Source organism: Psammomys obesus, unplaced genomic scaffold, assembly GCF_907164565.1.
Source record: "Psammomys obesus unplaced genomic scaffold, mPsaObe1.curated_primary_1811, whole genome shotgun sequence".
NCBI lineage: Eukaryota > Metazoa > Chordata > Mammalia > Rodentia > Muridae > Psammomys > Psammomys obesus.
In genome coordinates this window covers 17223970-17236326 of record NW_026596051.1, presented here as the reverse complement: position 1 = coordinate 17236326, position 12357 = coordinate 17223970, and the positions used below count along the sequence as shown (strand labels likewise).

The window sequence follows — 12357 nt, the reverse complement described above, 5'->3', positions numbered from 1 at the left end:
TATAAAATAAGTATAAGAAAAAGGCCTTTAAAGTTTTTTTAATAAAAAAATACTCATTACAGTTTTCCAAACACAACTTTCCACTTTAAATGCTATTTTTCCCCAACTGGAATTCTCATCTATATTTCAGTATATTACTTCCCCCCGCCCCCCAAACTTCAAGTTTTTAAGCCTTCACTATCAAAACCTAGTGACAGCACCCAGCATTCCCAAAAGGAACCTGACTTTATACTGTATGAAGTTTAGACACCAATAGGCACATTTAAACTTAAATTTAATTTCTGATAGGGCATTTCACATCTCAACAGGAATACGGTGACACCATGATACACATGGACACAGCATTTTATTCTACGAACAGTCATCAGCTATACTCCTTGTAGATGAAGATATTTGGCAACTGACAGTTGTGTTAACTTTAATCAGAACAGTTTTATCTTTAATTCTTGAAAATAAGGTAGCTCTGGAAGATGGGTACTTCACACATGCTACAGCTTGAAAGTCATCACTTGGAAGTCATCAGAAATGCCAACCTGAGTGTGCTTTCCTGAGACCCAAGGAGTCCTACACACTAGTGCCAGCAAGTTCCTCTGGACTAGTACCATGACTCTGACAGATGCACTGCCCTGTGGGTGCCTATGTTTTTGTTTTTTTTTTTTAACTGCTCTGGCTCCACATTCTCATAGACCAGTGCTGGTGTGGACACTGGCTTGTGCATCCTTGCGCTGCTGCTACCTTGTAGAAGCCTACACATAAATAGGTGTGTGCTTGACTAGAGAACAGCTCCCGGCTTGGTTGGTATGCCAAAGGCCCCCTGAGAGTATGGAATATGGGCAGTTTTCATTTGACTTATGTCACATTAAGGAATTAAAAAAAAATGGAGCTGATGCTCAGAAAGTCACCTCTTTCAAATTCAGAGCACCTACCACATCCAGAGTCACAGCCCTGACCCTGTGGCTGGTCCTTCTGTGGGAAGGCCATCACCCCAGGGTGTTGTTTAGTCAGATTTGTAAATTGGTCTTCGGTTGGTTTTAGTGTTAGTGTTATTTACTCATTAATACTTTTTGAAATGAGGAATTTATCTAAAAAGTTCACAATATTTCCTTCAGGAAGATCATAAAGTAATTTGGAACAAAACCCCCAAGATTTTACTTAAGGCTAAAAAAAGTTAACTTCTTCCCCAAAGTGCCCTGCAAAGCCAGTTCTGATGCTTTATCTTTCACAGAAGCCACTCAGCTGGTAGGAAAGGATGCTTTTGGACAACTGATTAAGATGGGAGCACCCTGCAGCCTGGGGGCCATGGCTCTAAAGGCCAGGCCACGTGCATATAAAGAGGCTACATCAGCCTTCCAAAGTTAGGCCACAATTAGAAATCTAGAAATTAATCTAGTATTTCCTTATAGAACAGTCTGAGACAGATTAAATTCTAAACTGAAAAATGTTCCCGGCCTCATCTAGTCAAACGGGTATCTCCACAAGTCAGCCACAGGCTGCCTGCAAAGAAAGCTGTTTTAACTTTTTGAGGACCACTATAAAAGGGACAAAAGGATGGTCACTGGTCAGTGCTCATGGCATGCTAGGCTTGGAGGTGTCATGGCTGATGCTTCACACTGATCACTATGAATGGTCAGTCCTGGTCCAAATGGAGACTGCAGTTCTACAACACTATACGGCAACAGGACAGCAGCAGGCAGCAAACCCTGCCTAGGGACTTTAAGCTTTATTTATCTATTTTTTTTTTTTTTTGGCATGGTGGCTTTAAAAGCCACCATTGCTGACACATTGCCATGCACCTTCCTTCTGATGGAAAGCACGACATCTCCTTTCTTGGTATTTCAAACTTTCCAGGGCCAAGATGCACTCCTGGAAGGGCAGAAACAATTTGGCCAAAGTTAAGTAGTCCCTGGGCTGGGCCTTTAAAAGAAATTTAAATGTCCTAGGGAAACATGTACCATCAGATTTGCCCACCATTCCTGGTGGTGCCCTGGTGGAGAGATGAGGGCAACATAGCTTGGAGCTCCACAAACAGATGCGCAAAGGAAAGAGCACATCAGCGGCGTTAGCCTAGGCTCCAGGCTGTGTACCTTGTGCCCTTAGGATCCTGTGGCTACCTCCTTATGTGCTCAACCCTTTATATCGGGCTGACAGCTCAAGTCCATTTTAGCTGGTAATAAGTTGCAAAACAGTTTTAACAAAGTTATATTGGGAATAAATGTCAGAAACAGAAATACTAAGTGAAGAAAATATACATTTCCCCCATACATTGGTCATGAAACCTGTTTTCATAAGACATCAGAGAATAAGTCAAAACAAAGGCAGCTGCTCTGCTCCACAGGCCACACTGCCATCACTGGTCAAGTCCAAAAAAAAAAAAAAAGAAAGAAAGAAATCTTGCAACACCACAACCACTCAAAGTGGAAACAACACACTCTGAGGAATAATTCACATTAGTACAAAGAACATATAGGCTGTTTCAAAAGAGTAAAATAATAATCAGCCCTGATTGGAAGGAGCCCAGGGCCTGAGTCCCAGTCTGTCCTGAGTAGGGGGCAGGCAGTATGTGAGTAAAAGCTGTACCATCAGGATAGAGTTAATGGTGACCTTTAGAAAATTCTTAATGGTTCAGGTAAGATAAAAGCATTTCACATGCCAGTTAATCTTCAATCATAACTTTAATCTAAAATAAAAACGGGAGGGCACCTTAACGTTGAGTCTCAGATTCAAGTGTAGCGGTGATAATGCGTAGTAAGGCTTGTTTGTCCTGGACTGACAAGCGTGCAGCTGATGAGCATCAGTGCAGACGCAACACAGCTGCTGAGGATGGCTCAGTGGTGAGAGGTGCTCCCTCCACCCAAGGAGGCCCGTACATGTAGCACTATGAGCTGGGTCCTTGGGGTGAGTGCCATGCTTGCCTTCCCGTTGTAGGCAGGGCTGGCTGTCCCATGCCACCCCTGGATCTGACCAAGCGCTATTTGCCTTCTGTGACCCTTCGCCAACACCGCCGCCTCTTCCTTTTCCCCTTGGACTTCAGTGATTCTGGGAAGGGTTTCTCAGTCTTGGTACTTCTTGCAGGTTCTGCCTTCAAGTCATGCTCACAGCAGTAGGATTGCCCATCCTGGGTAGAACGGAAAGCAGTCCCATCTTGGTGTTCCTTACAGAATGAGTTGGGGCAGAGGTGGCAAAATGAGGTAGAAGGTTTGCCACACACATCACAGTGATGCCAAGGACATTCCCACTTCCCTGCAATAAAGCACACCATTAGCAAACAAGTGACAGAATCAAAGCGTCAACATTTTGGGGGATGAGAGATAATTTTTTGAGTGGTGCTGGGGATTGAACTGAGGGCCTCAACCATGTGCTCTAGCAGTGTTTTAATATCCAGTCTTATTTTTAAGAAATGGATCCTCAGTATGTTTTCTAGGCTGACCTTTCACCAGCCATCCTCCTGCTTCAGCTTCAAGTTGGTAGGCCAAATGAAACATACTACCATTCCTAATTTAAAATAACTGTTTTAAAACTGCCTCGCCAAATAAATGCAAATTAACACGAGAATGCTTTTCAGTTGACAAGAAAGAAAAAGAAGCTAATAGTTGGCTCTCAAAGGCCAGGCAGGTACTAAGTGTTGCAGACTCAGCCTACATCCCTGCTAACTGTAGCATCACACCAGATATACAAGGACTACTCCTATCCTCTTAGCAGGTGTCTACTGATGGAAATGGCTCCCCCATGACTTGCATTAATCACACACACACACACACACACACACACACACCCCGACAAGGTTTCTTTGTGTAGCTGTGGCTGTCTTGGAATTCACTAGGTAGACGAGGCTGGCCTTGAACTCAGAATTTCACATGTCTCTGCCTCCTGACTATTGGGATTAAAAGTGTGAGCTATCATGCCCCAAACTGTGATTGGCCTATTATAAGGAACCAGTTTTCTGCTTAGATATGAATCTCTGAAGCTCTTTGTTATGACTAGGGATAACTGTTAAATCTACTACAGATATATATGTAAAGCTATTGTTAGGTTTCTTGTCTTTGGGTAAAGTCTGCATTTCGTCCTGATGCTGTGATTTCTCTTCAGTGTGCAGGAGTAGTAAGATGCAAAGCCTGTTTGTTATTCTATCGTCTCCTAGGGAGCCAAATCTGTGGCTCCATCTTAAATAGCAGCTCCTGCTAGCTTCATCTCTGGGGATAGTGTAAGACCTGAGGAGGGAGGTCGGTGAGCTGCTCAACAACCAGGCCCTCCAGTGACTTGAGCCCTGCCATGCCAAGGCTGCTACAGTGGAACCTATCTTCTGCAATAGAAGCCTAGTGTGTATCACTTTAGATCTTGGTGCTAATGAAATGGTCACTCTATACTGACTGGGCGTTAGAAGCTACTGTCTGTACCCATCCTGTTGCAGGCTCCCTGGACTGCATTTACCACCTGACCTTCCCATGATTTGCAACCAGATAAGGCCTAGTCAGTAAAGAGAAACACTAAGAACAGCAGGCCACTGCACTGCAAATTGTCAGAAGCTGGCATGGGTGCAGGGCACCTACCAAAGGGCCGCTTGCCCAAGCCCAGGCAGGACAGGTGGTAGGCCTTGGTGCAGAACTTCCGGTCACATAGCACCAGCTGTCCACCATCACCACAGCGGAAGCACTCATCCTCTGATTGCCGCTTCCCTTCTCCCTTGGCTCTACGTCTTCTGGTTTTCTTCTTGGCCTTTTTACCCTTTTCCTCTGAAGAAAGGGATGTTGAGGTCTAGAATCAAGAATTAAGCATTGTTCACTTAAAAGAACACAAACTAAAGCAGTAATAAAAGGCAAGCTACAAAGAAGCCCAAAAAGCAAGGTCCAAAGTACATTACAAATTACTGGAGTGTTCCAACATGGTAAAAATGGTGCCTGAGCTGAAGGTATAGCTCAAGGCTGTGGATTCAACTTCTAGCAACATAAAACAAAAGGGTATGCCACCTACACAGAGAATAGGCTCATCCGCTACACCTTAGGCAACTCCTGCTGACAAAAGACACTATAGAGGCTCAAAAATGTCATACTTGGGATCTCTTGAGGAACATGCTGACAGAGACACTCTTCGGTCAGAGTACTGGCCTACTGGCCACTTAGCTAAAAATTCAGTTATGAGCAGAACAGGTGAGGGCAAACCAGTGTTAAAGCAGCAATCTTCAGAAAACATCTCTAGGGTGGGCTCAGTCTCCAACTGAGAGTGGAGCTGCCTATGATAGCCCTGGCCTTTTGTATGCAAAGGGTGCCCTAAAATTTTATGTTCTTCCGAGGACCTTGGAACATGACTTTAGGAGTAACTGTACATGTAATTAGAGTAAAATCAACTGTCACATAAAGCAAGCATGATTTGTGACCAGACTGAAAAAGACTGGTGGCCAAAGGCGTGACTCTGTGGGAGAGCACTTGCCTAGTAGGTATGGGCAATGTAGACAACAAAAAGGCAGCAAGACAATGGAGACAGTGGTCAAGACAGACAGCACACAGAACCTCAAGTGAAGCAGCAGTGTCAAGGTAAGCTATAGCCTGAGAACACCCTAATCGCCAACAGGAAGGAGCTGGAAAGAGGCCTGAAAGTATCTCAAACTCCCTGCTGAGAACTGATTTTTACCTACTTGCCTTCAAGACTGAGTCCGCGTTTCTGATGGTTAAGCCACACATCTGTTGGTGCTTCATTAGGATAGTCCCCACAGGAACTGTATCAGTGAGGAAGTCTTAGCAAGTGTCCCACACTGACCTCAACCCACACACTGCAGGTACCCTGCCTGTGTCACAGCAACAGGTCTACTGGGAAGAAGGACTGCGTACTGGAAAACAATCTTCTCAGATGCCACCACGGCATCACAGCTATGTGTTTCAGCTTAACAGAAAGAAGGTGATGCCCTTACCTTTGGTCTGTCTCCAAGGAACCCACTACAGTTGGGGGCTCCACACCGACAGACTGTCTTTTCATTGCCCAAACAGTCGAGGTTATAGTTGAAAGTCAGCTCTGTCCCTAAGAGAGAGACAATGCTGTGTTAGAGGCTCCTGTCCTCCTGAAGTGACACTAAGCTTAAGAGTCAGTCTCAATTTGCTTCATAACATAGATATCTAAAATTATTATCCTAGAGCATTTCTAAACTCAGCCACACCAAATACCAGCCATTGCCTCTCTGCCTGTACATATGGCCCCAGAAATCTGAAGGACCCCAGTGGTGTACCTGCAGGAATGTCACACACAGCAAACAGGCCAACCCGTGTGTCCCCATTCACTGTCCACTTCAGGGTCTCACAGTTGGGCTGGCAGCTGTGGTTCATGAATCGTGAGTAATTCCCTTTGGGGCCAGCATCAATTATGCGGTCCTACAGGAAAAAAGTAAAGGACATGGTATCTTTAAAGAACTTCTTCATGCTGTAGAGTATCATGAGAGTGTTGCTCATTATACTGAAAACCATAGTATCATGCTCTCCATTTGGCCAGACACATCTCAGCCAGTCCAGATTCCCTTGCTTAGGACCAGAACACAAGGAGAGACTGAACCTAAGTGAGCAGTGCTAAGGACAATGGGCTGGCACCTATAACTCCACCCCAAGCAACAAATAAGCTAGAAGAAACACAAGTGTCACAGATACGAAAAGGCAGCTAGAACCTACAGAACACTAGCCCTGCTACAACAGCAAACTGAGTATAAATAGGCAAGCACTGCATCACCTCTTAGAGAGTAAAGAAAGCACAGCACAGCACACCCAAGTTCCAGCTGGAGGTAATGGACTCTGTCTACGAGGCTGATGCTATACTGCCGTGAGAGAGACAGGCACAGATGACAGTTCTGAGAGAGTAATCTGTAGAGTCACAAATAGCACACAGTGGCCCTGGGAACTGACTCAATGAAATCAAAGTGTCCAAGCCCAGTGCAGAAATGAGAACTCTGTATCACAGCTCAGACCGCAAGATGGGCAGGTGGGTGCACAGCTGTTCCTTCTCTGCTGAAAAATCTCAAGCTCAGTAGGATCGCTCATCTTCAGTGATTATTTCTGAGGTCAGTGATGAGATGGTACAAAACTCTGTGTTTGAGTAAAGATGAATCTGTGCCAACAGCATTCCTAGCTGTACCTTGTGGACCAGAGCACTGCAAGTGCTAACCACACTGGAACTATGCCTGTGCCACCCAATGGGTGCTGACCTTGGGGTTTCTCTTGGTGGTAAACATTTGAGTCCTTGGATAAAACTCCAGGATTTGCACGTTATCAATTGGAGCAAGCATAGAAAGAGAAACTTGGTGGGCATATGCCTGTAGTCCTAGCTGCTTAGGATGGGAAGGAAGGACGATCACCTCAGCCTAGGACTTGGAATTCACCCCAGGAGAATACAAGTAGAAACAATACCAGGATGTAGCTCAGTGACTTCATTTTAGTATATGAAACTAACACTCTAGCTAGTGTTGTTTTTTGAACTCCAACATTGTGCAGATATTGCTGATCATACCTAAGGAGTATTTGTATATTTTTAGTAGCTGGTGAAATGGCTCCCAAGAATAAGGCACTTGCCGTCAAACCCCGTGACCTGAATTTGAACCCCTACACTCCACATCATGGAAGGAGAGAACTGACTTCTGAAAGTTGTCTCTGACCTCCACACGTGTGCACAATCACACACATACAGACACAAAGTAAACACATTCTTTTAAATGCATGCAATGTGTGTGACTACAGCACATGTGTGAAGGTCAGGGGACAATTTTTTAGAAGTAGGTTCCCTGCTTCTACCTCGTTTTGAGGCAAGGTCTTCGGTTTCTGAGGCTGTACCATGTATGGCTCCAACCTAGCTGACCTAAGAGCTTTCCAACTGAATTTTTAAGGCTTATTTTTATTTATGTGTTTTTGTGACTATATGTCACTTGAGTGCAGTTACTCAGAGGCAAGCTGGAGTCACAGGCAGTTGGGAGCTGCCTGTTGGGAATCCTGTGAACTGAACTTAGGTCATCGTTGGAAAAGCATCAAGTTTGTGTACATGTGTAAACTGATGCAGAGGTCAAGTCAACCTTGGGTGCTACTTCTCAAAGGCTGTCCTGTTTTTCTTTTTATATCCTTTGTTAGTTTCCTGTGAGTGTATGCATATACTTGTGCATGCCATGGTACATGTGTGGCGGCGCTGGAGGACATCTTTCTTAAGTTGATGCTCTTCCCATCAAACTCAGGTCATTAGGCTTTTTGCCAAGCACCTTTACCCAATGAGCCATCCTGCCTCGGCACCACCACTACCTTGTTTTATTTGGTTTTTTTTTTTGGAGACAAAAAAGTTTCTCTGTGTAGCCTTGGCTGGCCTCGAACTCACAGAGATATGACTGCCTCTGCCTCCCTGAGTGCTGGGATTACAGGTGTGCACCACCATGCCAGGCTTACCTTGTTTTTTTGGAGGCAAGCTCTTTCACTGAAATCTGTGTGACACCCATTATATTAGGCTGGTCAGCAACCCAAGGATCTTCCTGCCTCTACCTCCCTTGCCCTGGGACTGTAAGGTGTGCTGCCATGCTCTGCTTTTTAGTAAAGTGCTGATGGTTGAACTTGGGTCGTCACGCTCTGTGCTGCAAACATTTCAGCAACTAAGCCTTCTATGTATGCAGCTTCAATTTCTTTTTATGTGTATAATTAATTATAATAAATACATTTGTGAGGGTACCATCTTTAATCCTTTGCTATTTACATATACGACAGGGAATGGCATGGCTAATCTCTCAAATGCTGGCATTATAGGTGTGGGTTACCATGCCCAGCCTTTTAGAGTCTTCAAATATCTTTCAAGATACAGTGTTAGAGCAGGTATAGTATAGCCCATGCCTATAATTTCCAAACTAGGTTGGTGTGGCAGTCTGGAGTAGATTTGGTCCCCATAGACTCATGTGTTTGAATGCTTGGCCCAAGGGAAGTGGCACTATTAGGAGGTGTGGCTTGTTGGAGTAGATGTGGCCTTGTTGTAGGAAGCTTGTCTCTATGGCTTTCAGGTTTCCTATGCTCATGCTCTTCCCAGTGTGGAATGAGATATTAGGGTTTTTTTGGCTAGAAACTGAATATTGGAATCTAACAATACAGTAACTCTGAAAAACCAGATTATTCCACCTCCTCTGGGCTTACTTAGTTTTGTTCTTATATTCATTCATTGTTAGTGATTTTCCTTCTACTCCTCTAGGCTCTTTTTAAGAGGGCCTTATCTGTGGCTTTTTCTGTACTAGTGCCTTCTCCAGGGCAGGCGCATTTGGGAAAGTCTTAGTTTTTAATGTATAGCACCAAAAAGAAGGGGGCAAATGAAGTGGGAAAACGAGCAGCAGCAGCTTTAGATATCACCACACAGGGTAACAGAGCATCCCTGGGGTTCAGTCAAGCAGTTCTTTTTACTACAGTGGTAATTCTTGGTTTCTGTTCATTGCCCTCCAGACTCCTAGTGCCAGATTTCCGAGAAAACTAGAATGACCTCCTACAGAAGGCCCTCCACGAACCTGCTCATAGGTTCTTAATCCTGTGTTATGGCAGAGCCTGAAGGAAGACATGCTACTCACCTCTAGAGATCTAGGATCCACACTTTTTGCAATTATCTTTTAATTAAAAAAAAAAAAAAAAAAAATTCAGGCCCAGAGGGAGGAAATGGAAAATTACCATGCACATAAGTGCATCCCACCCACCTATGCATGTATTTTGCCACATTCACTTTGTCTCCTGTTTTACAGTGTACACATAGACATACATGCGTATGCATGTACATACACACACACACACACAACACACACACACACACACACACACACACACACACACACACACACACAAACCCTTCAAGGCTAGCTGCTAACATCTTGTTCCATACCTATACACATGCTTGCTTGCTCACATATTCTCCCTCTTTCCTCAACATCTCAGCTTTATGAGTTGTGGTCACTGACCTCAAACTCAGGATCTTGCTGCCTTGTTCTCCCAACTACTGGGATTATAGGCATGCACTATAACTGGCTTGGGTATCTCCTAAGTCTTTCTTATTTTTTAACCTTTTCCCTCTGATATTGACCTCGCTAAAGGGTCCAAACCCCACAGTCTACAGCAAATGACAGGAGCCCACTACTACTCCACAGACCAAGCTTCCCAAGGGGACTGTTGGCTGGGGCCCTTCATCCCAATATCAGAATCTGTTTGCTATGCTCTGCTCAAGATGGCTGCTCCGTAGCCATTTTCTACCTTGTTTTCAAGCATTATTAATAGTCTTGTCTTTTAAACAGCCCCACTTTTCTGCTGGGTTTTGAGCTTACTGGTTTCAGAAGACACAGAAGTACCAGTCTGATGCCTTTTCTTTACCTTTAAAGGCCCAGTTACCTTCAGTCTAAGAATGCCATAAACCTCTAGTATCTAGGTTTCAGCTATTTAAAACTATGAGCCTTGGGGAGTGACACACATCTCCAGTCCCGCTTACTTAGGAAGCTGAGGTGCTTGAACTCAGAAGTCTGAAGTCAGCCTGAGCAACACACAGAGAAAAAGGAATTGCACAAGATTCACAAGCAGTGGGGCAATGCACAGTCAGAGACCACTTTATATTGTAGCCCAGACAGCATGAAATGCCTATGTCTATGCTTTTTCCCCTCTTTCCCCTCATCTTAAGAAGACTCCTGGTAGACTATTTACATTGCACTGAACACACATGACTCTTAGGATGCTCTCTGCCAAGAGGCAGGTCTACATTCAGGAAAAAAAAAAAAAAGTAAATGTTGGGGAACTTTTACTAAGGAAATGAAATGAAAAGTCAACAAAATACAAAGGCCAATCCTACAGGTGAACTCTCCAGGTCCATGTTCAAGACTTCAGGAATGAACAGTAAAGACACACTTCCCATTACCTTGTCTATGGTGAGCATGTAAAAGTGAGTGATGTCATTTTCATGTGCATATTTGATTCTTGCCATACATTCCTCTTCATCAATCAGCTCACCAACATACTCATTAACAAATTCTCCCTGCAAATCAGAAGAATGTAATGACTGAGTACATACTGACCAATTCTCAGAATCAGGGTCCAAAATACCAAGATACCATCAATCAGTCTAGGGTAACACGTTACTACCTTGGAGGTAGAGGTCCTAGAAGTCCTTTGTCAAGTTCAAATTCAAATGATCTCATATATATCTTATAAATAAAGATTGCCAGTGGCAAATATATTCATTTAGTCTGAGAATAGCAACATTCCAGATGGCTTTCTACAATGTCTTACCTCTTAGGAACATGTCTGATAATCCAGCATCCATGTAAGTAATCATTATACGCAGATTCCCCCAAAAGAAAAGAGATTATAAGGAACTTGATAGGCAAGTTCTACAGCAAGTCTACAATGAAGCAACAACTGAGACAACAAGGGAAGAAGGCTGGAGAAGGGTGTATTTAAGTAGTCTTTTTTTAAAAAAAAACAAAACAAAATCATGGCTACGACTAGTGCTACAGCTTATGCCTTTTCTATGCTGGACGTAATTCTGGCCATGGACCTTTGGGTCTGGGACTGCTAGCCCCTAGGCCATGACAAAGCACATCAGGGACAGGCTGTGCAACAAGGTAAACGAGCAATTCCGCTTGTACCCTGTGAAGGGGATATACTGGCAAGTGAATCTGAAAGCAGAAACAGGGTTAAAGGAAGTTAGTCTCTCACCAATGAATGTGATTATTGATGGTGTTATGGGTGTTTTGCCTGCATGTATGTCTGCACCATGTGTGCTTGGTGTCCTCAGAGGCCAGAAGAGAGCACTGGATCCCCTGGAACGAGTTACAGATGACTGTGAGCCACCATGTGGGTGCTGGGAATGGAACCCAGGTCCTTTAAAGGAGTAACTAGTGCTCTTAGCTGCTGAGCCATCTCCAGCCCTGCCAAAGAATTTTTTTGCTTACTGGATTATACTGAGACTATGTTAAATAGTGACGCCTCCTTAGCTCTTGCAGGATTGCCTAAGCATCTGACTACCAGTTTAAGGAAAAGACTTTCTTTCCTAGAGGCAAAAGTTCCAATTCTGACCAAAAACATGCTTCAAGGAAGTTTATGAGTGTAAATTTTGATAGCAGTTATATAATGTTTTAATTTTTTTTTGTCTGTTTTTGGTTATTTCCTTTAACCCTACCTGGCTTGGAACTAACTATGTAGACCATACTGGCCTTGCACTCAGAAAGGTCCGCCAGCCTGTGCCACATCTCACGTATGTGCTATCATACCTGGCTTACAACATTTAACTATAAACACTCAATCTGAACGTGGTTTTAGAATGTTTACACAGACGGTAAAACAAGCAAACACATAGCCAACACAGTACGCAGCAGTCATTAATTTTTACAAGGGAAGGAGGCTA

General features: G+C 43.9%; 1 protein-coding gene across 4 annotated transcripts in view; it reads right to left on the bottom strand.

Moving 5' to 3' along the window:
- Nucleotides 1-257: 257 nt before the first annotated feature.
- Nucleotides 258-12357, bottom strand: part of Nsd2 (nuclear receptor binding SET domain protein 2) — a 74672-nt gene continuing 62572 nt past the window's right edge. For all 4 annotated transcript variants that reach the window (XM_055624019.1, XM_055624022.1, XM_055624020.1 and 1 more), the window contains 5 exons: nucleotides 10870-10986; nucleotides 6215-6356; nucleotides 5903-6009; nucleotides 4548-4752; nucleotides 258-3240 (listed from right to left, as the gene is read on the bottom strand). In XM_055624019.1, the coding sequence (XP_055479994.1) occupies nucleotides 2969-3240; nucleotides 4548-4752; nucleotides 5903-6009; nucleotides 6215-6356; nucleotides 10870-10986 (843 nt within the window). In that variant the 3' untranslated portion in view covers nucleotides 258-2968. The remainder of the gene's footprint in view (nucleotides 3241-4547; nucleotides 4753-5902; nucleotides 6010-6214; nucleotides 6357-10869; nucleotides 10987-12357) is intronic.